General features: G+C 49.0%; 2 protein-coding genes across 4 annotated transcripts; both read right to left on the reverse strand.

Moving 5' to 3' along the window:
* Nucleotides 1–442: 442 nt before the first annotated feature.
* On the reverse strand, nucleotides 443–3,238 carry LOC123373730 (N-acetyllactosaminide beta-1,3-N-acetylglucosaminyltransferase 2-like). Of its 2 annotated transcripts, XM_045022830.1 has the most exons (3): nucleotides 2,921–3,238; nucleotides 1,202–2,421; nucleotides 443–1,170 (listed from the first exon to the last, which is right to left on the reverse strand). In XM_045022830.1, exon 2 carries the CDS (start codon nucleotides 2,401–2,403, stop codon nucleotides 1,213–1,215), a length of 1,191 nt encoding a protein of 396 aa, XP_044878765.1. In that variant the 5' UTR covers nucleotides 2,404–2,421; nucleotides 2,921–3,238; the 3' UTR covers nucleotides 443–1,170; nucleotides 1,202–1,212. The 2 variants fall into 2 exon arrangements, with proteins under 2 accessions (XP_044878765.1, XP_044878764.1); XM_045022829.1 differs by having other exon boundaries at nucleotides 443–2,421.
* A 1,851-nt stretch (nucleotides 3,239–5,089) lies between these two features.
* On the reverse strand, nucleotides 5,090–25,662 carry LOC123373726 (testis specific 10 interacting protein). 2 transcript variants are annotated; one of them, XM_045022824.1, is made up of 8 exons: nucleotides 25,608–25,662; nucleotides 24,825–25,006; nucleotides 23,504–24,198; nucleotides 23,038–23,242; nucleotides 22,356–22,523; nucleotides 6,129–6,228; nucleotides 5,602–5,768; nucleotides 5,090–5,232 (listed from the first exon to the last, which is right to left on the reverse strand). In XM_045022824.1, exons 1-7 carry the CDS (start codon nucleotides 25,659–25,661, stop codon nucleotides 5,607–5,609), a joined length of 1,566 nt encoding a protein of 521 aa, XP_044878759.1. In that variant the 5' UTR covers nucleotide 25,662; the 3' UTR covers nucleotides 5,090–5,232; nucleotides 5,602–5,606. The 2 variants fall into 2 exon arrangements, with proteins under 2 accessions (XP_044878759.1, XP_044878758.1); XM_045022823.1 differs by lacking the exon at nucleotides 25,608–25,662 and adding an exon at nucleotides 25,452–25,601.
* Between the last annotated feature and the right edge of the window lie 1,502 nt (nucleotides 25,663–27,164).

A 27,164-nucleotide genomic window follows, 5' to 3' on the forward strand; every position in this document is an offset into this window, starting at 1 on the left:
AAGAAAAGGTTTGTAGATGATTAAACTGAAGCCCAGAGAGATGAAGTGACTTGCATGAGATCACACAGGGAGGCTGTAGCAGACCTGGGAATGGAAGCCAGATCTCCTGGGTCCCAGCTCTGTGCTTTAAGACAAGGCCAGCCTTCCTGTCTCTTACAATGACTGCATCTTTGGTGTTGCTATAGAACAGCATAGCTCAGGCAATAGCAAGGTGAGAGAAAACACTCCCCAGCAGCCTGATTGTGTCCAGCAGGAGGCAACGACACACAGACACGCAATACACTGCAGACAGCACAATTCATGGACAGTGCTGTAGTTATTGTGTAGCATATTTTACCTGCTGCAAGAAGCACAATGTCCAGTTTGTGTTGTTGCCCATTTTCGACCCAAGCAGCTAGTCAAATTTCAGGACTCTGGGAATGTGCCAGGGAAGAGGAGAAATCGCTGACACTCAGGTATTTCTTTGATGCACTCTTGTTTATTTATAAGAAATATACACAAAACCCTGCTTCTCTGAATGCAGGAGGAACCAAGAACAAAATGAGAGGATGTTACCAATGAATTGCATAAAAAATGACCCTTTCAGGTTCAACTCAATAGTCTAAATCCAAATTTTACAGCTGAGAGAGCTGTCTCCCTCTGATTCACCCCTGGGCTAAGTCTATGCACCACTTAAGTACAACAGACCCTAGTTCCATGCTGGGGTCAGCAATGACTGCGACAGGAGAGCACCCCCTACTGACCCTCCATACTACTCCCTGCAGCAAAGAACCCCCTAGTGTCACACTGGGGCATGGGGAGCACTTACTGTGAGGGGAGTGCCCCCTACTGAGCTGTTCATCCCTCAGGCATGGCGGCGGCAGCAGCAGCATGCCTAGCCTTCTCTGGATACATATCTGGGCTTCATGAAAAACTCAATCTCTGCTTAGTCAGCAGGAGGCACTGTGGGGTGGTCCCCCATGGGCTAAGCAGCAGCACTGTAGCCAGCTGTCAAGGATTCAGAGCCGAGTCTCCAGAGTAGCAGCAGTTCTTGGAGTCTGCATGAGGGAGATGTAGCCACACCTCAGTGGGGAAATATCCTCCAGGAGGCAAAGATGGCCTCCAAAGAACACTGGCCAACCAGTCAGCCAAGATGTTCACCAAGGAAAGCTAGAAAACCAAGATGGCCACCAAAGAAAAAATAGACAACCAACATGGTCACCACCATGGGGCCTAGCAGGCCAAAGCAGGGTCATGCAGGCCTCGCCACAGCCGGATGATATCCTGGGGTGTCCTGTGATCCACCAAGATGAGTTCCTTGTAAGCACACAAGTCCTCCTGTCCCTCAGCCTCCATGTTGAAGGTCCAAAAACCAGGGTGGTTCAGTGGCACCAGTGCCAGCTCTCTCAGGCAGATCCCCAGGAAGATGTTGCCGATGGGGAAGAGGGGCAAGTGGCACGAGGCCTCGTAGAGCTGGGTGGCCACATCCCGTGAGCAAAGGATCCCTCCACCCCCCACATAGGGTGGGTAGGTGCCCTGATAGAAGGACTCAGGAACATAGTACTTATGTTTGCAGTCATGGACTGGGGCAGCATCCTGGATGACATGGCCAGCAAAGAGGCCCCGGCGAGTGATAGTGTCCAAGTTCCCAGCATAATCCACCAGGGTCTCCACCCTAAGAAAGACATCATCATACCCCAGGAAGATCACCTCCACACTGGGGCAGTGGCCCCGCAGCCACCCTAGGAACAGGATGTCCTTTAGGCTGAGATTGTAGAAGGTATCCTGGAAGTCCCAAAGCAGGAGATCCCTGTTTTTCTGCCTCTCCAGCTCTAGAAGTTCCTCCAGATCTGGATGCCCATCCCCTGAGCCCTGTCTGCCCAACAGGAAGAGCGTCTGCACAGTCACATTCCTCACCAGTCCCGTTCGGCCCCATGTCTGTCGGATGGCTTGACGTCGGTCAAAGTTGGCCATCTGGGACCTAACAGCCACCAGCAGTTGGGTCCCATCTGGGCAGGCCTCATCATCTGCTGGCCCCATTAGCAGCGGGTAGTCCCTGCAGTGCATGGAGAGGATGAAAGCCTGGAGGTGGCTAGGGTAGGAGGAAAAATCTGCCAGTCTCTGGGAGGCTTCATGGAAGCTCTCTCCACACGTCCCTGGCAGTGTGAGGTTGAACTGGGATGTGGCGTTCCTCAGTATGGGGTTTTCCAACCGGTCCATGTAGAGCAGCAATAGGTCCCAGAGGGGAAGGCTATGGAAGTCCCTGTGCTGCCACAGCCTCAAATGGCCCCCAATGAAGGCTGATCTCCCTGAAGCCTGCAGACTGAGTGGCCTCCTTGAGAGCGTCACTACAGTGTAGACTATTACATTGGCAACAAAGACACAAGACAGCCAGACACAAGCTTTGATGTAGCGAAGCCTCATGGTGTGTATGGGGGCGTGCTGTGGAGCAAGGAAGGGAAGGGGTTAGAGGGTACATCCCAATTACATTTGAGGCACCTCCCTGTACCACAATACACACCCCAACAGCCTCCCACAGCAGATCAGCTACCCCCCCCCCCCCACACACACACACACATCCCTCACAGCTAATCAACTGCCCCCTCCCACAGGCACCTCACTGCCCAGCAGGACTTTTCAGGTACCTGCCTCTAACACACACCAACAGCCTCCCACAATGGCCATTCAACTACCACCTGTGTGCATATACACACGCACACACACAGAAACTGCTCTCCACAGCCATTCAACTACCCCCTACATAAACAGTCTCCCAGGATGATCAGGTACCCCCACATACACCCCGACAACCCCTCCAGGGACTTTCCCAGTATCTGCTGTCCCCAAAACCCTGACAGATATCCATGGCCATTCAGCTATCCCCCCCACACACACCCATGGTATTTCAGGTACACACACACCTGCCCTTTTTAGTACTTACATGGCACTTCTGCTCAACTTAGTTCTCAGAGCATTTCACCCAGGTGCATTTGTCTCTTTATATCCATTGTAGAGTGGGACCCAGGAGCCTGGAGATGGGAGGGGCAGCAATAACAAAGTTTGGGGTTCCAGCCTCCCTGCTCTAGCCACTAGCCTCCATTCCCCTTCCAGGGGCAGGATAGAACCCAGGAGTCCTGGTACACAGCTCACTGCTCCAGGAACTAGACCTCACTTTGCCCCAGAGCTGGGAGCTGATCCTCCCTTCTGCAGATGAGCTGGTCTCAGCTTTCAGTGGGTGGGGCGATGATCAGCTCTTATCTTGAGGCAGGTGCAGAGTCTTTTACGGGGAGGGAAGCAATTGGGACAGTGCAATGAGAATAAGAGGTGGGGGGGAACATTAAGCTCAGAGAGCCATGCAGCAGCAGTGGGGTCAGTACAAACCGGTTCCTAGCCATTCATAGCACTAGTGCTGCTCCCCCACACTCCCCATTTGGCACACGGCAGGCAGGGGTGGGTCCTGGCTCCCAGCCCCTCCTGTCTATCCCACGAGGCTCCCCTCTCCTCCCAGAGCTGGGGATAGAACCCAGAAGCCCTGACTTCCAGCCCCACCCCTATTGTAAACACTAGACCCCCTTCCCAGACCTGGAAATAGAACCCAGGAGTCCTGACTCACAGTCTCTCCTGTTTTAACCCACTCCTCTCCCAGAGCTGGGGATAGAACCCAGGAGTCCTGGGTCCAAACCTGGCTGGGCCAGTAGGGAGGCAGGTGTGCTCCAGCCAAGATCCAGGCTCTGCCTGCTCTCCCACTCTGAGCCTTTTTCCCCACATTCAGTGTCTCTCACCTAGGATTCTGGGGTGGGAGACGTCAGTGCTTGTGCAGCCCTGGGGAGCCAGGGAAAGACAGAGCTAAGTAGGGGTGAGGGGAGAGAAATGTTGGATGAGCTTGAACAGAGCTCGGGCTCTTGGGAGGCAGGCGGCTGCCTAGGTAGGGAGGGGCAAGGAAGCCTGCAGGGAAGGCAGGATCCAGGGCTGTCCCAAGTGGAGCCAGGGAGGTGAGGGGATCTGGGCTGTGGGGGAGAGGGAGAGAGAATCCAGGGCTGTCTGGGATTGTGGGAAGTGGAGGGGGGATCCAGGGCTATGGGGAGCAGGGGGATCCAGGTTGGAGGGAGCAGGGGTCTGATGGGGATCTGGGGCTGGGGGAAGTGGAGGGGAGAATCTAAGGCTGAGGGGGACTCAAGGCTGGAGGGTGAGGGGAACGTGGGCTGTAGGAGGATACAGGGTTGAGGGGCTCTAGGGCTGGGGGCAACGGGGAGATCCAGGGCTGACAGCTTCCCTCGCCCCATCCCACTGGTTGCAGCACTGCTAGACTCTTCCCTCCCCCGGGCCATGTTTTCTCCCGCCTGCTCCATGACACTAGGGTTCTGTCTCTCCAGACTTGGGCGCTCCCAACCCCCTGGCAGCATATTTGATCTCTTTACTGTCCCTAAGCTGGATTTCCCACTATCCCCCTACTGTTTTTAATTTCCTCTGCCAGGGCACCATTCCTTCCATGATCCCATGGTTGCTACCAAACAGCACCCCACAATCCCAGTATTACCAATGCAGCAACACCTGCCTGAGTCTGCAGGGAGCCTGAGCTGATTGCTCCAGAAAGGGGGTGCTGCTCCAGGCTTCTCAGTGAGACATTAACCCTGAAAACTAGAGACTGTGAGTTCATCGGGGTAGGGACTCTGTCTCATTGTGTCTGTGCAGCGCCAGGCAAAATGAGGCACCCAATCTCAGTCGGGGCCCATGCAGTGTCTGGCATAATGGGGGTCACGATCTTGGTCAGGGTCTGTGCATTGCCTGGCACAGTGGGGGCCCCGATCTCACTTGGGGGTCTATGCAGCAGACAGCACAACGGGGGCCCAAATTTCAGTCAGGGTCTGTGCAGCACCCAGCACTACAAGGGCCCCCATCTCAGCCAAGGCCTCTAGCTGATACTGTAATAAAAATAACAATAATAATAATAATGACTCCCAGCCTCCCCCTCCTCTAACTACGGGGCCACATCCAACTTCCAAAGCCAGGCATAGAACACAGGAGTCCTGGCTGGCTCTCAGTTTCCAGCTCTGCACAGCCCCTGCTCGAGCTGGTGCAGTAACCCCAGTAAGAAAAAAGCAAACTCTGCTCTCAAAGACTCATTTATTTGCTGGTACTTTGCGTCTCTAATGCAGGGAGCTGTAGGTGACCCTTCTTCGTTCCAGACGGGGTTATTTTCAGCTGGTATCCAGAGAGTCAAGAGGAGACTCTAGCCTCTTGTTTGGCAGCAACCTGTCAGCAGGACATGAACCAAAGGAACCAATAGATTCCCCCTCCCCGAGGTGGGAATAGAACCTAGGAGTCCTGAGCGGGCTGGATGACCCAGGAGGTTCAGCAGGCCCTGTGCTGGGAGATCTATAGACCCTGGACAAAGGAAAATGGAAGATCCAGCTGGATCTATAGAACCTGGAGTACCCAGCATCCATAGTGCTTGGGGTTGGGACAGCCGGATGGTGGGCTAGGATCCAAGGCAGTGAGATCTGTGGGCTCAGAGCTGTGGAATCCAGGGGGACTCTATCAGACCTGGGGCAGCGGGATCCAGCAGGGGCAGGGGGATGTGTAGGGCCCAGGACAGCGGGATCCATGGGGGATATCCAGCACCTGGTCTAGGAGAGGCTCCGTGACCGCGCCTGTGTGGCTCTGCCGGCTGTTCTGGCAGTGTTGCCCTTGGCCAGGCGCCCTGCATGTCTCCACAGCAGCCTCTCATCGATGCCCAGCGCTGCCAGCACCTGGGAGAAGCGCCGCTCCACAGCCAGGCGGGCGTTGGTCTGTGGGGTGAGAGGCAGGGACATCATTCACATCACCCACAGAACGGAGCTGGGCTCAGGCTGCCCACCCCACTGCCCACACTTGAACCTCTCCCAGCTGAGCTAGCAGGGATCTCCTATAGCCAAGAGAGCAATAGGAGGAGTTCACAACCAGGAATAGAAGCCAGGCATCCTGGCTCCCAGCCTCCCCGCTCTAACCACTAGACTCCCCTCCCAGAGCTCAGGAGTCCTGGGTGCCAGTTCCCCCTGCTCTAACCATTAGACCCCACTTCTCTCCTAGAGCCAGAGGTGGAACCCAGTAGTCCTGACTCCCAGCCTCCTCCCCCTGCTCTAACCCACTAGCCCCCACTCCTCTCTCACCTGCATGACACGCTCAAAGAGGTAGGGCCGGCTCTCCACCCTCTCTTGGATCTCCCGCAGCTGGGCATCGTACTCTGCCATGCGCTGCTGCTCCAGCCTCCTAGAGCAACAGCACAGAGAGGGTGACTGCAGTGAATCCCACCCCCAATCACTGTCCCCCTTCAGTGTCCATTCATAAGGACACTCAGGAATCTGCTGGATCCTCTGCCCCAGGGCATTGGCTGTACTGGGGGAATATTACTGGCCACCAGGATCAGAACAGATACCCCAATCCCAACACCTAGGCTCCAGGTCCTTTAGGATCTTGTCCAGTAGAGTTGGAGGATTCAGGGGGAACTATAGGGCCTGGGAGAACCAGGGGATCTATAGGTGCCTGGCCCATTGGGGCTAGGAGATGCAAGATGCTCTGTGAAGTCTGGAAAAAGAACAGGAGTACTTGTGGCACCTTAAAGACTAACAAATTTATTTTAGCATGAGCTTTCGTGAGCTGCAGCTCAAATTGTGGGAGATCTATAGGGTATGAGAGATCTGGAGGTTCTATAGGGCCGGGGGGAGGGGGGACTGGATGATCCTGCAGGATCTTTGGGTTTAGATCAAAATCTGAAATCTGCCCATTAAGCTTATCTCAAATCTTCTTTTTTCACTTTGGTAATTTAACACTTGCGCCAGTCACATGGCTCCTCGGTTTCAGCCCAGCACTCCTGCAATGTCTGGGCCCAGGAGTCCTGAGGGATCTTTATGTGTGTCACTGTTGGTGTCCGTGTGGTGTGTAGAGTGTGGATGCGTGTCCAAGTGGGTTTGTGTCTGTGTAGGTGTTGGTGTAGTTGTGTGTATTATGTGTGTGTCTGTGCATTGGAGGGATGTCTGTATGTAGGTTTTATGTCTGGGTGTCAGTGTGTCTGCATGTTCGTGTGTCAGGGTATTCAGGGTGTGTGTGTTGGGGGGGTGTCGTGAGTGTTTGTGGAAGTCGGTGTGTCTGTATGTTGGGGGGTATGTGTCAGGCTGCCTGGATATTGAGGGGTGTTGGGGTGTCTGGGTGTTAGTGTGTTAGGAGGGAGTCTGAATGTTGGTATGTCTGGACATTGGTGGTGGTCAAAGTGTCTGGGAGTTGGTGTGTGCAGAGATATTAGAGAGGGGTGTCGGTTTGTCTGGAATTGGGAGGTGTCAGGGTGTGGGAATGTGTGTGTCGGTGTCTTTGGTTGTCAATGTGAAAATCAGTGTGTCTGGGTGTTGGGGTGTCAGGGGAGGGTACCAGAGGAAGGTGTCAGACTGTCTGGGTGTCAGTGTATTGGGCTGATGTTTAGGTGTTGTTGTGTCTGAGTACTGGGAGGGGCAGGGGCGGCTCTACCTTTTTGGCCGCCCCAAGCAGTCATGCGCGGGAGGCGCCCCGGAGCCGCGGGAGCAGCGGACCTCCCGCGGGCATGACTGCAGAGGGTCCGCTGGTCACGCGGCTCGGCTGGACCTCCCGCAGCTGCGGACGGTTCGCAGGTCCGGCGGCTCTGCTTGAGCTGCCGCAGGCATGCCTGCGGGATGTCCAGCCGAGCCGCAGAACCAGCGAACCGTCCGCAGTCATGCCTGCGGGAGGTCCACTGGAGCCGCGGGACGAGCGCCCCCTCCGCAGTCATGCCTGCGGCAGGTCCGGTCCTCCCGGGGCTCCGGTGGACCTCCCGCAGGCATGACTGCGGCAGGTCCACCGGCCCAGCCTGCCGCCCCCCCGGGAAAGGGCCGCCCCACGCGTGTGCTTGCTGCGCTGGGGTCTGGAGCCGGCCCTGGGGAGGGGCAGTTTATGGGAGGTGTTGTGGAAGTCGGCATGTCTGGGTGTCAGCAGGGAGATAGTGTGTATACGTATAGCTGTATAGGGGTGTGTCAGCATGTAGTGGGTGTCTGAGTGTTGCGTGTTGGGGGAGTCAGGAAGTCTCGTGTCAGCATAGCCAGGGCATATCTTTACCAGATGTTTCCATGCTGATAGTCACTCACTCTTGGTTTATGTGTGTGTGTGTGTGTTTTTTAAACTCCTAATTTTTTTACCTCCCACTTTTGGGCCCCATTCACCCTAAGACCCAGCCAGAAGAGGAGCTGGATTTTTGTTGGGAACCAGCCACACCTAGTGGTTAATAACAATAATAAATACTAAATAGCTATTGATCACCATTATTAATAATTAATACATCTATATTAAATAGAGTGACCAGATGTCCTGATTTTATAGGGACAGTCCCGATTTTTGGGTCTTTTTATTATATAGGCTCCTATTACCCCCCACCCACCCCCGTCCCGATTTTTCAAATTTGCTGTCTGGTCACCCTAATATTAAATAACGAAGGTCAAATACTATTGATAATCATTAATACTAAAATATTAATCACTATTATAAACAATTATTCAATTAATATTCATGCTAAAGGAGCACTCAAGGACAAGAAGGCCATTGTGGAGAAACTAAATGAATTCTTTGCATCAGTCTTCATGGCTGAGGATGTGAGGGAGATACCCAAACCGGAGCCATTCTTTTTAGGTGACAAATCTGAGGAATTGTCCCAGATTGAGGTGTCATTAGAGGAGGTTTTGGAACAAACTGATAAATTAAGGACCAGATGGTATTCACCCAAGAGTTCTGAAGGAACTCAAATATGAAATTTCAGAATTACTAACTGTGGTATGTAACCTATCATTTAAATCAGCTTCTGTACCAAATGACTGAAGGATAGCTAATGTGATGCCAATTTTTTAAAAGGGCTCCAGAGGTGATCCTGGCAATTACAGGCCGGTAAGCCTGACTTCAGTACTGGGCAAACTATAGCAAAGAACAGAATTGTCAGACACATAGATTAACATAATTTGTTGGGAAAGAGTCACCTCACCAAATGCTCTTAAACAAAGTAAACTGTCGTGAGATAAGAGGGAAGGTCCTCTCATGGATCAGTAACTCGTTAAAAGATAGGAAACAAAGGGTAGGAATAAATAGTCAGTTTTCAGAATGGAGAGAGGTAAATAGTGGTGTCCCCCAGGCATCTGTACTGGGCCCAGTCCTATCCCCTATTTGGGGGGAGGGATAGCTCAGTGGTTTGAGCATTGGCCTGCTAAACCCAGGGTTATGAGTTCAATCCTTGAGGGGGCCACTTAGGGATCTGGGGCAAAAATTGGTCCTGCTAGTGAAGGCAGGGGGCTAGACTCAATGACCTTTCAAGGTCCCTTCCAGCTCTAGGAGACTGGTATATCTCCTATTATTTTATTATTATTATTCAACATATTCATACATTATCTGGAAAGAGTGGTCAACAGTGCAGTGGCAAAATTTGCAGATGATACAAAACTACTCAAGATAGCTAAGTCCAATCCAAAGCAGACTGTGAAGACCTACAAAAGGATCTCACAAAACTGAGTGACTGGGCAACAAAATGGCAGATGACATTCACTGTTAATATATGCAAAGTAATGCACACTGGAAAAATAATTCCAGCTATATAAATAAAATGATGGGGTCTAAATTAACTGTTACCACTCAAGAAAGAGATCCTGGAGTCGAGGATAGTTCTCTGAAAACATCCACTCAATATGCAGCAGCGGTCAAAAAAGCTAACAGAATGTTGGGAATCATTAAGAAAGGAAAAGATAACAAGACAGAAAATATCATATTGCGTCTATATAAATCCATAGTACACCCACATCTTGAATACTGCGTGCAGATGTGGTCACTCCGTTTCAAAAAAGATATATAGGAACTGGAAAAGGTTCAGAAAAGGGCAAAAAAAATTAGGGATATGGAACAGCTTCTATACGAGGAGAGATTAATAAGATTGGGACTTTTCAGCTTGGAAAAGAGATGACTAAGGGGATATATGATAGAGGTCTATAAAATCATGACTGGTGTGGAGAAAATAAATAAGGAAGTGTTATTTACTCCTTCTCATAACACAAGAACAAGGGGTCACCAAATGAAATGAATAGGCAGCAGGTTTAAAACAAACAAAAGGAAGTATTTCTTCACACAATGCACAGTCAACCTGTGTAACTCTTTGCCAGAGGATGTTATAAAGGCCAAGACTATAACAGGATTCTAAAAAGAACTAGATAAGTTCATGGAGGATAGGTCCATAAATGACTATTAGCAGGATGGGCAGGGATGGTATCCGTAGCGTCTGTTTGCCAAAAGCTGGGAATGGGCGACAGGGGATGATCGCTTGATGATTCCCCTGTTCTGTTCATTCCCTCTGGGGCAACTGGCATTGGCCATTGTTCGAAGACAGGATTCTGGGCTAGATGGCCCTTTGGTCTGACCCAATATGGCCGTTCTTATGTTCTTAATATTTTTAACAAATATTAAATTAATATTGATTAGTATCCATAACTACAAATTACTATTATTCTCTATTAAGATATCAAAACATTGTTTAGTACTGCTCATAAATACTAAATTAATATCAATCATTCATCAATACTAAATATTAGTTGTTATTATTAAAAGACAAAAGATGAGTTGTGGGACAACGGATAAAGTGGTGGAGGCTCGTGGATAGGGAAGTTAGTCTGAGATTTAAGGATTCTGTGGAGGTAAGACAACGACCAAACCAACGGTGACGATACTAACAAGATTTTGGGGAAAACATCCAAACTTATCACAGAAAGTGCACAAGCTGCCTGTGGCCAAACAAAAGAAAGAAAATATGGCAAAGAGATGTGGGGATGGTCCATTAATGTGTAGGACGCAATAAAGAAGGAAAGGTTCAAGCGATGGCAGACAGTAAGAACAGTGGAACGTCATGAGGAATACAAGCGGGTAAAGAAAAGGGTGAAAAGAGCAGTTGTAGAAGCTAAGAGTCAGGCATTTTAGAGCCTTATATGCAGGCCTACTAACAAAGGAAGGTGGAAAAGAAATATTAGATTTGCCTCAATTAAGCAAAGAAGCAAAGCAAAGAACAGAGGACTTGGAAGCTGTGAAGTGTGTCAAAGATGAAAATGGAAAAGTACTGCTGGAAGACTTGCCTTCGAAGAAGTGGGCTGTAGCCCACGAAAGCTTATGCTCAAATAAATTTGTTAGTCTCTAAGGTGCCACAAGTACTCCTGTTCTTTTTGCTGGAAGACAGTGGAATCATTAGGAGCTGGAGGTAGTTTTATGAGAAACTGTTCAATGAAGAGAATGCGATGAAAACATTGAGAGAAGTATCCACAAGCAATAACCTCACAGGACCTATCACTATGATGGAGACACAGACAGCGCTAAAGATGATAAAGTTTGGGCAGGCAATGGGACCGGCCAGTGCCCCAATCAAGCATTTAAAGCATTAGGCCATGAGGGAGTGGGATCGATGACAAACTTCTTCAACTTAATTCTCTGTCCTGGAAAACAGCCTGAGGCGAGCACATTGGTCCCTAACTTTATTCATAAAGGAGCTGTGCAAAAATATAGTTGTTACCAACCCGTCATGGTAACGGGTCACGTGAGGAGCTGGCTGGAAAGAATTATCAACAAAAGACTTTGGGAGAAGCTGCTGCATCAAATAAGAAACAACCCATTTGGTTGGGTTTATGCCAGGAAGGCTAACAATGAACGCAGTGTTTGCTGCCCAAATATTGTAGGAGACGTACAGGGAAATAACATTATGTTGTGTCGTGAAGATAAATACAACTGAAAAGGGACCTAAGAGCACTGGAGGGCTGCATTAGAAGAAAATGGCTTACAAATCAACCAGCAAAAACCAGAATGTTTTGTTGAGTGCAACAATGAAAAGCCAGTAAAATTAGGTGGTACAAAGTATGTGCAATAATTTAAATACCTTGGTTTAGTGCACTGCTGAGCCATAATGGGAATATAGATGCAGATGATAGAAGCTGCATGAAGAGCGCTTAGTGTAAATGGAGGAAGTTGGCAGGAAGTATCTTCTATACAAATATGCCAAGTATTCAAAAGAGCAAAATGTGTAGGATCATGATTAAGGCAGCCATGATGTATGGGTCGGAATGCTGGCCAACGAGGAAGAAGGAAGAACAACGACTTCACACTGCCAAATGAAAATGCTCGAGTGGACACTGGATAAGATGAGAGCTAATAGGCTATGCAGTGAAACAGTGCAAGCCATGGTGCAGGTAGCCACCATCACAGAAAAGCTGAGGGAGTATCAATCGAGATGGCTGGGTCATGTGAGATGATGAGATGTGGGATATGGTAGCCAGAGACAAGAACTACTAATCACAGGACAAAGACCATAAGGAAGACCTAGAAAAAGATGGTTAGAGATGCTGAAGGAGGACATGAAGAAGGTTTTTGTCAGCTTGGAAGACCCACTTGACAAGAATGCTTGGAGATAAAGGTCAAGAGTTGCTGTTTCTGAGTGATGGGACAAAGCGAAGGAGAATACGAATAGATACTTAGCTCTTCTATAGTACTTTTCATCAGTAGATCTCAAAGTGCTTTATAAAGGTGGTCGGTATTGTTATCCCCATTTTACAGATGGAGAAACTGAGGTACAGAAAGGTGAAGTGGATTCCTCAAGGTCACCCAGCAGGCCACTTGCAGAGCCATGAATAGAACTCAGGTCTCCTGAGTCCCAGTCCAGTACTCTACCCAAGAGTATGCACTGAATACTAAAATATATGCAAGATGCTCTGTGAAGTCTGGAAAAAGAACAGGAGTACTTGTGGCACCTTAAAGACTAACAAATTTATTTTAGCATGAGCTTTCGTGAGCTGCAGCTCAAATTGTGGGAGATCTATAGGGTATGAGAGATCTGGAGGTTCTATAGGGCCGGGGGGAGGGGGGACTGGATGATCCTGCAGGATCTTTGGGTTTAGATCAAAATCTGAAATCTGCTCATTAATCTTATCTCAAATCTTCTTTTTTCACTTTGGTAATTTAACACTTGCGCCAGTCACATGGCTCCTCGGTTTCAGCCCAGCACTCCTGCAATGTCTGGGCCCAGGAGTCCTGAGGGATCTTTATGTGTGTCACTGTTGGTGTCCGTGTGGTGTGTAGAGTGTGGATGCGTGTCCAAGTGGGTTTGTGTCTGTGTAGGTGTTGGTGTAGTTGTGTGTATTATGTGTGTGTCTGTGCATTGGAGGGATGTCTGTATGTAGGTTTTATGTCTGGGTGTCAGTGTGTCTGCATGTTCGTGTGTCAGGGTATTCAGGGTGTGTGTGTTGGGGGGGTGTCGTGAGTGTTTGTGGAAGTCGGTGTGTCTGTATGTTGGGGGGTATGTGTCAGGCTGCCTGGATATTGAGGGGTGTTGGGGTGTCTGGGTGTTAGTGTGTTAGGAGGGAGTCTGAATGTTGGTATGTCTGGACATTGGTGGTGGTCAAAGTGTCTGGGAGTTGGTGTGTGCAGAGATATTAGAGAGGGGTGTCGGTTTGTCTGGAATTGGGAGGTGTCAGGGTGTGGGAATGTGTGTGTCGGTGTCTTTGGTTGTCAATGTGAAAATCAGTGTGTCTGGGTGTTGGGGTGTCAGGGGAGGGTACCAGAGGAAGGTGTCAGACTGTCTGGGTGTCAGTGTATTGGGCTGATGTTTAGGTGTTGTTGTGTCTGAGTACTGGGAGGGGCAGGGGCGGCTCTACCTTTTTGGCCGCCCCAAGCAGTCATGCGCGGGAGGCGCCCCGGAGCCGCGGGAGCAGCGGACCTCCCGCGGGCATGACTGCAGAGGGTCCGCTGGTCACGCGGCTCGGCTGGACCTCCCACAGCTGCGGACGGTTCGCAGGTCCGGCGGCTCTGCTTGAGCTGCCGCAGGCATGCCTGCGGGAGGTCTAGCCGAGCCGCGGGACAAGCGAACCGTCCGCAGTCATGCCTGCGGGAGGTCCACTGGAGCCGCGGGACGAGCGCCCCCTCCGCAGTCATGCCTGCGGCAGGTCCAGTCCTCCCGGGGCTCCGGTGGACCTCCCGCAGGCATGACTGCGGCAGGTCCACCGGCCCAGCCTGCCGCCTCCCCGGGAAAGGGCCGCCCCACGCGCGTGCTTGCCGCGCTGGGGTCTGAAGCCGGCCCTGGGGAGGGGCAGTTTATGGGAGGTGTTGTGGAAGTCGGCATGTCTGGGTGTCAGTAGGGAGATAGTGTGTATACGTATAGCTGTATAGGGGTGTGTCAGCATGTAGTGGGTGTCTGAGTGTTGCGTGTTGGGGGAGTCAGGAAGTCTCGTGTCAGCATAGCCAGGGCATATCTTTACCAGATGTTTCCATGCTGATAGTCACTCACTCTTGGTTTATGTGTGTGTGTGTGTGTTTTTTAAACTCCTAATTTTTTAAACTCCTAATTTTTTTACCTCCCACTTTTGGGCCCCATTCACCCTAAGACCCAGCACCGGTGCTGAGGGGTTTTTACCGCCTCAAGAGGGGTTGTCATACCGCCTCATGGTATTGGTCCGGACCAGGTAAAGATGCATCGTGGTTAAAAAAATAAAAAATAAAAAATTAAAAAGAGATAAAAAGGTTAAAAAGGGTTAAAAAAAAAGAAAAAAAGAGGCCTTGGTGTGTGTGTGTGTGTGTGTGTGTGTGTGTGTACACCAGTGTGAGTGATCGTTATCGGAAGACGCCCAGAGTACCCTGTGAAGCGGTAGCTCATGATCAGGACTGCTCTAACGCAAGCCCGGTAACTAGTGGATCTTTAGGAGATCCGACCCACGGTGGGCTGACTCGGCCTGGCATAGTCCGGCGAGGAAGCTACCTGGGTCTAGGAGTGTGTGAACCCATCTTCCCTCCCCTTCCTTTCCGTGTGGGCTACTGACAGTCTGATCATCTCACTGGATGCAATCAGAGTAAGCGGCGCCATCTCCCAGAGACTAGCCGACGCTCTTTGCTGAAGGGAGGTGTAGGAGAGTCGTGGTCATTTTTGTGAGTCTCTCCTGTGTGAGTACCCTGTAGGGAGAGATCCTTAGATTCTGATCCGCTAGCGCAGACAGGGCACCCCCCTCAGTTTGTGTGATTGGAAAATGGGGGAGGGACAGTCTAAACATTCCACCTTACCCCTAAGGGTACCCCAGCATATTACATGTACGTACATTATGGTCCTAAAACCTGCAGGTATTTAAATGATTGGAATCTGTACACGCGTGAAAATTCATTTAAACAATGCCCATTAGAAGGTACCTTCAATCTAGATAAGATCATATATCTCAGAGGAGCCTTTAATCACCAAAGAAAAGCCTCTGACACAGTGTGAGCAATTTGTCTAGGAACGGGTTAATTTGAAATTCAGCTTAGCCCAGAGATAAAGGAGAAGTTGTTTTGTGTTCAAGGTCAAGAATCAGTGCGGACTATGCTAAGTGCAAAGAAAAACTGCTTTCAGCCCCAGCTGCTTGTGGAAAATAGAGTCAGAGGCAAACCAAAGGCAATACAAGTTACAGAATTGAAATTACATTTGCTAAGCTTAACTTTCCAGTGAGACATGTGTGAGTATTAAAGTGGCTTAAGGTTTGGGGCATTCATATTTTTCCTGTGTGAGGTGGGAGCATTCCCAACACTCTCCATTGTTGTTTTATTATTTTTAATGAAGCTTTAAAATTTGATTATATGCAGTGTCAGTCTGATCACCTGACATGAGGGATAAATTGGTAACAGAAATTTGTCACAGTTTGGTGAGCAATTATGAATGGGGGAGCCCTGCAGAATTTACACCATCTATCTGTTTTACCCTTGTTAGTTTATGTTGTTTTGTTTGGTGCTGTTGGTGTTATATGTTAAGAATAGCATGATTAAAGGTAAGCCCTAATAGAATATGGAAACACTATCTGGTTTTGTTCTGTTTTGTTTAACCGGTTACTGTTGTTTTTCTGCTCTGTTCATTTGGGCGTTGGGTGTGTGAGCGGAACTGAACTTCTCGTTCGTAATTCCTCAGAGTGGAAGCCATGTGTGTGATGAAGCTCTGAGGTTGTATTGAGATCTTTCTGTCCCGCCCCCTGTAACGGACAATGTAATAGAAGTAGAAAAATCTGGCTTAGACTGTAATTCTCTCTGCTTTCTGTGTAATTTTCTTTTCTGTTTAAGTGTCAGCATACAAATGGGTGGGTCTCTGGGTAGACCCCCTAAAGTGGTTTGGATTATGTGTTAAGTAAATGGCCTTTACCCAATGGCCATGTATTTTTGCCCAGGTGGCAACCCTTACTAGGGAGGACTCAGGTAGTCTTGTGAGTAGAAATGTTTTAGGGAATAGACCAGAAGGGTGGGGGCTAGTTGAGAAGCTCACCATCCTAGCTAAACTGGTAGTGGAGCAAATTGGTGCCAATGGAAGGGACGATTCAGCGAGAAAAAAAGGATCGGGCCCAGGCGGGCAGGCAACAGACAAAGAGATTGGAAAACAGGTTGGAAACTTTTGAGGGTGTAGTGGAAAGAAGGAGTAAGTGAATATAAGCATGAGGATTTCATATACTCAGGAGGATATTTGGAATGGTGATTTGAGTTGATAAAAGTGACTGTTGGGAGACAAGCAAGTGATTTTTAAGGAAAGTGAAAAGTTGACTCTGTGGTTGCTGGAGGGGACAGCAGTTGAACTTTGTAAAAATGCTAAAGAGAAAAGTTTTTGGTGTCTTTGAAATGTTTGTAGATAAATTCAGGCAACAAAATTATTAGATTGCAATCATTTGGCTATGAACAATTTTGTTAAATTAGTTGAAGCATGTATACAGTGCTATGTAATGAAAATTTTATTAGGCTCTAAAGGCACTATAAGTGGTAATGTTATCTTTCAGTGTTTAAAAGCAGGAGTTAAAAGTAAAAAAAAAGCAAGCCAGAAAGCATCTGTGTTAATGCAAATTAACTAACTGATAAGGTAGAGGCCGCTGAACCAGGACTGTCTAAGAAACACATACGAGAAAATATGGGGTAATTCCTCTGTTTTGCCTAGAATCAACAAGAGTATTTGTATATTTTAAGTATTTAACTGCCCAGAAGGGGTGGACCTCTGTTTTTGTCTTTCAGATAATCAAAGAAAACTAATGCCAGCTGCACAGCATTCAACGTGTCATGATTTACTGGCACAGTCAAAATTATGTTGTGTGTTCTATGTTCTGTCTTGTGGTGTTTGTCTCGTGGCCAGAATTGTTGTGTTTAATATTTTCATGAGATGGTCTGATTTGAAATCAAGCGGAAGTGTTAGATTGAAATGCAGATACTTGTTTTGTTCAACTTAGAATACAAAGTGTTTGGTTACATCAGAAAAATGTGATATACTAAAGTCTAATACATTTTCTTAAGTAAGAGAAAGAAACTGAATTGGCCAAATCTTTTAATTGAGAATTGTTGTTAAAATTTGCATACTGAAATATGTTAAGTCTTTTTATACACAGGTGAAGGAAGCACTACCGAAGGATCCTGTGCAACCCTGCCACTCGTTGGAACCAGGAGACTGGGTCTCCATAAAGATCCATCAACGGAAGACTGCCTTGGCTCCACGCTGGAAAGGCCCTTTCCAAGTCCTGTTGACTACCAACACCGCTGTGAAGTGCCACAGACTGACTGCTTGGACCCAGGATTCTCACTGCACAAAGACCCCTCCACATCAGGAGAATTTTCCTACTGATGATTAGCCTATTCTTTCTTCTAGTTCCACTGTGCTTCTGGACAGCAGGAAAAAGGACAAGGTGACGTACTAGCAACCTCTCCCTTGTCCACTGACAGACCTACTGTGCCTTTGAACTTTTGTAGAAAAAGCAAATCATTACAGGGTGATGTCCTGGTAATCTCCCCTGTAGGATGCTGAACTACAACTGCTTCAGGAAAGAAGAAGAAACACTCACTCCACTGACATTGCCAAAGTCCAGGAATTCCTGACTAAAAAGGACATTGAGAACTGACCCTGGTGAAGAAACAAAGAATTACACACTGGCAGGAAGAAATTTGTGGGACCCATGCTTGGGAATGTGGTATTGATTGGATTTTGGGGTTTATTCTACAGGCTGCAGTGTGGAAGCAGGGAAAGAATTAATAAGGATTTGAAGGGGATTTTAATGCATGTTAGTCAGTTAGCAAGAGTCAGGCCATACTGTAACCCTAATGACGTGAGACTTGTAGAAGCAAGGATAGTGCGAGGCGAGAGGACAAGAACTGTGTACAAAGTTATTACGACCTTGCAACAGTCTAACCAAATATGCAGGCTTGCTTTTCTTAGGAGTGAGACAAATAAGATAGCAGAAAGGCTTATGTATAAACAAAATGTATTTGTTGCTTTTTACTGTCTGTATTATTGCTAGAAATTGTCTGTAACAAAGGTATAAAGGCTTGCTGTAATTGTTTACCAGTTGAGAGACCTGTCCAGGACTGGGGTGACCCTGTGTCCTATGGCACTCTCTCCCTCCATTGTAATTACTGGAGAAATAATAAAGTATTTGATTTTGCTGCACCCAAACAAAAAGCGAGAACTGAGTTTTTCTCCGACATATATTATAGACTTATAGAAAGAAACCTTCTAAAAACGTTAAAATGTATTACTGGCACGCAAAACCTTAAATTAAAGTGAATAAATGAAGACTCGGCACAGCACTTCTGAAAGGTTGCCAACCCCTGCCCTAGCTTTTAGCAAAAATTCTTGTTGTTAGTCCCTAAATGCATGACCTTGCACTTTGCACAATTAAATGTCATCCCTTTTCTATTACTCCAGTCTACAAGGTCATCCAGATCTTTTTGTCTGATATTCCAGTCCTCCTCAGTATTGCCAATACCTCCCAAATTTGTGTCATAGTCAAATTTTATTAGCACACTCTCACTTTTTGTGCCATGGTCAGTAATAATATTAACTAAGAATGGGCCCAAGACCGATCCCTGGGGAACTCCACTAGTAACTTCCCTCCAGCCTGACAGTTCATCTTTCAGTATGACCTGTTGTAGTCTCCCCTTTAAGCAGTTCCTTATCCACCTTTCAATTCTCATATTAATCTCCATCTTCTCCAATTTAATTAATAATTTTCCATGTAGAACTGTATCAAATGCCTTACTGAAATCTAGGTAGATTAGATCTACTGCATGTCCTTTGTCTAAAATATCAGTTAACTTCTCAAAGAAGATTGGTCTGGTATGATTTACCTTTTGTAAAGCCATGTTGTATTTTATCCCAATGACCATTAATCTCTATGTCCTTAACTACATTCTCTTTCAAAATTTGTTCAAAGATCTTGCATATAATTGAGGTAAAACTAACAGGCCTGTAGTTTCTTTTTCCCTTGCTTAAAAATAGGAACCATATTAGCAATTCTCCAGTCATAATGTTAATATTAAATATTGATCATTCATAAATACTAAATATTATTACTCTATTATGAATGCTAAATATTAATTTATACGGTTCATAAATATGTTAATAATGATCATTGATAGACACCAGGTTAATATCACTATTAACAATTACTACATACTACTTGCTTATAATTAATTTGTTGTTATTATTATTAATAATTAGTAGTAGTAGTAGTCGTATTGTTATTATTAATAATAATCATCATGATTATTATGGTAGTGCCTAAGGGCCAGCCAAGGTCAGACCCCATTTTACAAAGCACTCATCTAACACGAAGTAGCAGATGGTCCCTGCCCTGAAAAGTTTACTGTCTACATAGACCAGACAGACACAGGATGGGGGAAAGGGTGTAACACACAAGCAGAGTGAACACTGTGATGAATTAATAATTGAATATTAGTGTGGTGTGTGTGTGTGTGTGTGTGTGTGTGAAATGTCATTGATGAGGGTGGCTGCTACCCTTTATTTAAGATAGCAGAGAGACAGTAAAGCACCACTCCCAATACAACAAAGGCAGTTGTGAGTTTGCCCAGTGATTGGAACAGTGTGGGCAGATGGTTTTGGTTAGGCATGGACCGCGTGTGTGGCTTACTTTACACTACAAAGTTTTGCCATCATAGCTCTGTTAGCTAGGAGTGAAAAAAACAAAACAAAAAACCACACTCCTTGGCTCACATAGCTGTGCCAGCAATGTTTCTGGTGTAGATGCAACTATACTGACACAAGAGTGCTTCTGTAGACTTAGGGCTGGTCTATAGTAGACAATTAGATTGACCAAGCTACATCACTCAGGGGTGTGAAAAATCCACACCCCTGAGTGACGAAGTTAAGCCGACTTAACCCCCAGTGGAGACAACACTAGTTCGATGGAAGAATTCTTCCATTGACCTAGCCACCACTTCTCAGGGACAGGGAGGTAGATTTGCTACAGTGACCGGAGAATCCCTCCAATCACTGTACTAAGGGCTAGTTTACAGCTGCACCACTGTAGCATGTCTGGTGAAGACGCTCTATGCCGATGGCAGAGAGCTCTCCCATCGGCATTATAACTCCACCTCCATGAGAGACGTTAGCTATGCTCTCCCGCCAACATAACGCTGTCCATATCGGCGCTTAGTCTGGTATAATATACTTCACTCAAGGATGTGGATTATTCACACCCTGAGTGATGTAAGTTATACTGAAGTAAATGGTAGTGTAGACAAGGGCTAAGTGTCTATGCTGAAGCGCTACAGTTGCGCAGCTGCAGCACTGCTGTAAGTTTTTATGTGTAGACATAGCCCTAGCTAATGTCATTCAGGGAGATGGTGTAGCTATGTTGGTGGAACTCCTTCTGCTGACCTACACTGCATCTCCACTAGGGGGCTCTGCCAGGCTAGCTATGCTGGTATACTATGCCAGCAAAACATTTGCAGTGTAGACAAGCCCTATACTTGTGTATGCATAAGAGAAGCAAAAGAGACCACACAGGAAGACAGACACAGACTCAGCCCAGACAAGCACGGTGTAGGACCCAGAGAGAAGCCTGAAGAGGCTTGAGGACTTCTGGGCCTGGTGCTACTGAAGAGGCGTGCGGCTGTGAGCAAATAAACTACCTCCTGTTTGGTTCTTCCTGTGTTCAGGGAAACAGGACTTTGTACAACCTTTGTTAAAAAACAGAATTGCACCAAAAAAAACAAAAACCCTGACTCCATCATCAATTTCTCCTCCTAACTGGAACAACTCACAACACCCTGAATTTGGCTAACTGCTCGCATCAAAAGAAGTAGCAGTTAACTACCAAATATTAAATTAATATGATTCACCATTAAAATACTGATATTAATCGCTAGCATTTATTACTAAATTAATATTAGCTGCTGTTTTTAATAAATATCAAAATAATACTGATCACCCTTTACACTAAATTTCTAGTAATCACTAATATTTAAAAGTACTACACTAATATGAACTGTTGTGAAACAATTAAATTAATATTAATCACCATTATTTGCATTACATTAAAATAAATCAATATTATTTATTACTGAATTAATATAGGCTACCACTGATAATTATGCATGTTGATTTAATATTGATCGCTGTTAATAACCATACATTATTATTAAATTTATTAATACATTATTTTAAATTGCTGTTGATTATAATCAATATTACATGATTGTGTATCTATATTAGGAACAATTATTACAATTAATTATGAGTATTTTATCAAGCCCACTGATTTCAAGAAGGCCACTTATGTGAGAAAAGTTACACATAAATAGAAGTCTTCTCTAGAGCATTATTATTAGGTGTATCAGTATCTAGAGGCCCTGACCAAGATCATGGCCCCAGTTGTACCAGGTGCTGCACAGACACACAGGGTCTGTCTACTATGCAACTGGGAAGTGTGAGTGCAGAATACGTAGCCAGACCTGAGCTAGCTGATCCAGCTAACATGCTAAAAATAGATGTGCAGTCATGGCCGCACAGATAGTGGAACAAGCTAGCTACCCGAGGACAAACATACCCAGGATTCTGAGTGGGATTGTACTTGGCTGCTAATCTGGGCTGCCACGGCTACACAGCTGTTGTTGGCATGCTAGCTGGATCAAAGGTAGTTCAGGTATTTCTACATGTTCTGCAATCACACCTCTCAATTGCACTGTAGACAGCCTCCCAGTGAGAGCCAGTCCCTGCCCCAGTGAGCTGCCATTCTAAACAGACAAAGGGGCAGAGAGCAAACTGAGGTTGAGAGTGGAAAAAGGGACTTGCTGAAGTACCGTGGCAGAGATGGGAACAGAACCCAGGTGTTCCAAGCACTCGTCCTCTGCCCTATCTACTGACAATTAATTCCTATAAGAGAGGGTAGGGGGCCATGAGTCAGATTTTAAGGTGCACCAGCAGAGCTTGAGGGGAGCCCAGGGCTGGACTAGCAGGGGACTGAGGGTCGGGATTGAGAGGCACCAGCAGCACCATGTGGTGGTTTCCACACTCCTCTCTCTCTCACACCAAGCTGCTCCCTTCTTCCCCTCTCTGTTACCTCAGCTCTTCCCTCTTCCTTTGCGTGGTCTGGGCCAAGCTGCCCGGGGGACTGTAGGCTGCCAGGCACTTGGCCACTTCCCTCTGCACCTGCTGCTGCTTGACCCGGCGCTGCTCTGCTCTCCTCTTCTCCTGCTTCTCCCGCCGCTCCCAGTCCAACAGCAACAACCTGCACCAGGAGCAAAGGAGAAGGCTCAGCCAGGTGGCATCTATAAAAATTGTTCCAGCTCCCTTGGCTGCGGGGAACCCCTGGCTGGATAGCAGGGGGCTGCGGGGCAGGATTGCGGGGCAGAGCTGGGGGCAGTGGGGGTGGAAGCCAGGGCTGGGATAGCAGGGGGATCTAGGCAGGCAGGCCAGTTGTCTGCTTTTAAGCTGGACAGTCCTGCCTTTCTAACATTAGTCCCCCTATCTGTCATGTTCTTCAAAATGGTGCCCCTCGTGTGGCACTGGCGGAGGCGGGCTCATGCCATTACCAGTAGCACTGCAATGTTTGTTACTCGGGGAACGTGCGAATGGCCACCCTAGCTCTAGGTCAGGATTGAGGGTTACCAGGAGATCTAGGGACAGGGAAACCTAGGGATGGGATAGCAGAGGGGCTGCAGCAGAGCTGGGGGGAGGCCAGGGCTGGGATAGCTGGGCTGGGATAGCTGGGGTGGGAATTGATTTAAGGGCACTGTCCATACCTGGTGGCCTCCTGCCGTTTGTCAGAGGCTCTGGTGGGTGGCACTGAGGGTAAGGGGTCGAACTCTGAGCAGGACTGGGACCCGCAGTGGAAGCTCCAGAGCTGGCGCAGCTGTTGCTGCTCCCAGTCTCTGAGCTCGTCCCCAGGTTGGTGCTGAGAGCTGCTGGCCACATGGAGGTGGAAGGGTTTGCAGATGGTCAGCTTGGCTGAGAGGGGGACACAGAAAGCATTAATGGAGGGTCCCAGAATCCCTCCCTCATCAGTTGCACTGCCCCACCCCAGAAGCAGTTGCATCTCAGCACCAGAGAAAGGGTCTCTGTATAACAGCTCCTACGCCCCACCCAGGGATTCCTGTATGAACAGCCCCACCTCAGAGGCAGCTCCACCTTAGCGCCAGGCAAGGGCTTCTGTATAAACGGCTTCTTCACCCTACCCCAAAAGCAATTGCATCTGTCTCCTTGGCTTACCTCTCACTTTCCTCTTCTCCAGCTGCTCCTGGAACCTCTTGTGGAGTGTCTCAAAGTCAGGGATGGTTTGGTTGATGATGGGCTGGAACTGGGTCTTGTCTTTGGGGGCCAACCCCCTGCCCTTCCTTCTGTGCCCCCTGGGGCTTGGGTCCTGGGGCTCTGTGGCCAGGCACAGGACCTCAGCTCTCAGCCTGGCCCGGAGCTGCTGGGCGGAGGTGACTGCCTCCCACGCCGGGGAGGACACAGCCTCTTCTAGACTCAGCAGCTGCTGAGCCAGTTGGAGCCAGTGCCTCCGCTCTTCCTGGAGCTGGCGTTTGCGGGCCTCGCTCCGGGCCTCCATCTTCCAATACAGCGAAGAGAGGGTGCTGGGGGAGGGCTGTGGGGCTTGCTTGATCCTGCTCCCCTCAGTGCTGCTGCGCCCCTGTGAGCTGCCAGCTCGTTGGTCTACACGGCCCTGCAAATCTGTCGTTGTCGGGCGGACACTCTCACGAGGGGAGTTGTTGGGGGCTCTGCGGGGCTCCCCCTTCTTGGCCCTATCCAGGGAAGGGGCTGGGAGGAGGGCACGACCATTGAGCGAGAATTCCTCCCACATCCACTGGAAGGGGAAAGAGGGGCGGGGACTGTGGGGCAAGGGATCAGGGGTGCAGGAGTGAGCTGGCTTGGAGAGAAGGGTGTCCTCAGGAACGTCTCTCTGCCTAGTGGTGGGAAGGAGAGGAGATGATGAGTGTCAGGTCAGAGCAATGGGGCCATCTAGCCTGGTAGCCTACAGATCAGACCTAATGGGCTCATCTAGTCTAGTATCACCATCCTTCCCCCGACACTCTAGACTAGATCAATGGGTCCATCTACAGGGTATACCAAGTACCTGACCACATCTCCCTCTGAGCTGGCAACAGACTCCTAGCTGCCCCCCTACCCACTGCTCTAACCCAATAGAGCCCACTCCCCTCCCTTTGTCTGTTTAGACTTTGAGCTCTTTGGGACTGGGACTGTCTCTCACTGTGTGTCTGGGCATTGCCCAGTGCAGTGGGGGCCCCAATCTTTGTCAGGCTCTGTGCAGCACCTGGGACAGTGAGGGCCCCTGATCTGGGATGGGGGGGTCTGTGCAGCACCCACCAGAATGGGAGCCCCTATATTAGTCAGGGTCTGTGCAGCGCCCGGCACAACTGTGACCTTGGTCTTCAGATCTGTGCAGCGCCTGCCACTAAACGGGTGCTGATCTCAGTTGGCACATCCAGATGCTACCAATATAATCTCCATGGAACTGCAGCAAGGATGAGTTTGGCCCAATGGCCATAAGGATCCCATCGAACCTACTCACCTTCCTGCAGATGGGTCTGAGTCTTGGTCTCCATCAGAGGTGTCACTCACACATGGCTCCTGCATCTTGCACTGTGGGGCCTGGTTGCCTCTTCTCCCTGAAGAGGGGCCTTTGGGTGACCCCTTCCTCTTCCCTTTCCTCATTAAGACCACGATTCCGTCACCGGAATTGAAAACCTCCTCCTGAAACCGCAGAGCAGAGGGAGGAGGGACCCAGCTTTTCCCCAGGGAGACTGGTTGGCTCAGGGCAGCAGGGCATGGGACAAGGGGCCTTTCCTCTCTAGGAGGTCCTGGCTCAAAGCTCCCTAGTCCACTAGCCCCCACTCTTCCCAAAGCTGGGAATAGAGTGTCCTGACAACTTGACTCCCACTCCCTTGCTCCTTAGCCAGTGGTGTCTCTCTGCAAACACCAACCCAGGATAGTGAGGAAGAGAGACATGCACCAGTTAAGGAGACCCTACAAAAACTAATCCCAACCCAACAATTTTCCCTGAGTGTTTGCCCCTGGGGGGAGTCCCCAAACAGCAGGGAGATGAAGTTAGAGTTTGGGGTGGTCTAAAATAGACGTTGGGTTCCCCAAGAGTGGGGGAAGCCAGTACGCAGTGGGGGAGGGAGATACCAGGTGTTACCTCTTGGGGAAGAGAACTTGAGAGCAGCCCTAGCAGGTGCACCCTGCCTTTCTTCTGGTACAGGGTGCCAGGTGCCCGGGCGCTGGGGTCCAGGGAGGGGCTGATGCAGGCGTTGGTGAACATGGAGTGGCGGTGGGCCCCCAGCATGGTGCCTACCTGACTGCCCCACCCCCAGCTGTTACTGCGGTGACTGACCTGGTTCCAGAACATGGCAAGGGTGGGGGGGTTCCAGAACTAGGCCCTGCCCCTTCATATAGTCACCATAGTAACTGTGATGGTGTGTGGGGGGCAAGATGTGGTACTTGTATGGACCCCAGCAGAGAGGGACTAAGGGGAAGGGGTTTGTGAGTTCAGAGATCCCAGCTGAGAGGCAGGACTCCTGGGTTCTGTTCACTATTCTGGGAGCAGCAGGTAATCTAATGAGTTGAGGGGACTGTGAGTCAGGACTCCTGGGTTCTATGCCCAGCTCTGGGAGGAGAGTGGGGTCTGTGACTGCTGGGTTTCTTGCAACCTCCTGTGAAGTATCTCATGCCAACTACTGTCCAAGACAGGATACCGGGGTAGATGGGCCTTGACTCTGATCCAGGCCAGTGGCCCCAGTGTTCTGGGAGAGACCCTGCTGTTAGACCCCCAAGGAAGGGAGAGCTTGGGAGGGACAGCAGAAGCCTCAGGGACATTGTGCAGCTCATGGGCTGAGTGGGGAATGCCCATACATTCAGAACAATGCCATGGCCCTTCCAACATATTGGAGAGTACCTGCCATGGGGAAGGAAGGGGGTGGGGGCAAGGTGGCCCAGAGGGTGGGGCACTGTACTGAGACCCAGGATAGCTGGCTTCTATTCCTGGCTCTGCAACTGACTTTGGGAAAATCCCTTCCCCCACTGCGTGCCTTAGTTTCCCCTCCCACCCTTTCTCTAGTTTGACTGTGAGCTCTTCAGAGCAGGGACTGTCACCATGCAGCTGTGCAGCACCCACAGTGATGGGCCCCCCAAACTTGGTCATGGTCTGTGCAACAACCAGTATAACAGGAGTCCCCGATCTCAGTCAGGTTTTCTTCAGGATCCAGGAGGACCCCAGTCTTGCACCAAAATTCAGTCTGGGCCCTACTAGAATGCAAATAAATAATAATAACAACAACAATGAAAGACAAGGGCCTGGATTTTATTGCAGAACTTAAAGATGGTGCTGTCAGGAGCACAGTGCCCCCAGCACCACTCTGGGACATTGGGGGCCCGCAGTGATAGGAGTGTTCCCCCTGCTGAGCTCCCCATCCGCTTTCTGCAGCACCGTGCCCTTTGGTCACCTGGGGCATTGGGGACAGCACTGACTCACTAATCCCTGTAGGGACGGCCCCAGCCCGGGATGGCTCATTCCCAGCCATGCTCCCTATGATTATAGCCTTGTTTACATCCCTGCCTTGGAGCCCAGCCAGGCAGAGGGAGAGAAGGGATTCCTCTGCTCCGCACTCCTTCCTCTGATTCCTAGAACTTCCTGTCTCTTGGCAGGACAGGGGGTTCCTGACCCATCCCATCCCTCGGTGCCCAGCTGCAGAATTTGAGGGGAAGAGATAGTGGGGAGCAGGGCATGGCCTCCCCTAAATTCACCCCTCTTTTCTGCACCTTATGGGTCATTTAAACGTGGGTTTGGGGCTCTGCATTTTCCTGGATCTGGATTCGGGGTATGAACTGTGTGTGGAGGGCGGAATCCATCTGG

Source organism: Mauremys mutica, chromosome 7 (assembly GCF_020497125.1).
Source record: "Mauremys mutica isolate MM-2020 ecotype Southern chromosome 7, ASM2049712v1, whole genome shotgun sequence".
Taxonomy (NCBI): Eukaryota; Metazoa; Chordata; order Testudines; family Geoemydidae; genus Mauremys; species Mauremys mutica.

Coding starts and splice junctions, on each gene's coding strand:
- LOC123373730 (XM_045022830.1), bottom strand. CDS start 2,403: ATGAGGCTTCGCTACATCAAAGCTTGTGTCTGGCTGTCTTGTGTCTTT.
- LOC123373726 (XM_045022823.1), bottom strand. CDS start 25,598: ATGCTGGGGGCCCACCGCCACTCCATGTTCACCAACGCCTGCATCAGC. Junction 22,524..23,037: donor AAACGGCAGGAGGCCACCAG/GTATGGACAGTG, acceptor CTCCTGGTGCAG/GTTGTTGCTGTTGGACTGGG. Junction 5,769..6,128: donor TCTTTGAGCGTGTCATGCAG/GTGAGAGAGGAG, acceptor CTCACCCCACAG/ACCAACGCCCGCCTGGCTGT.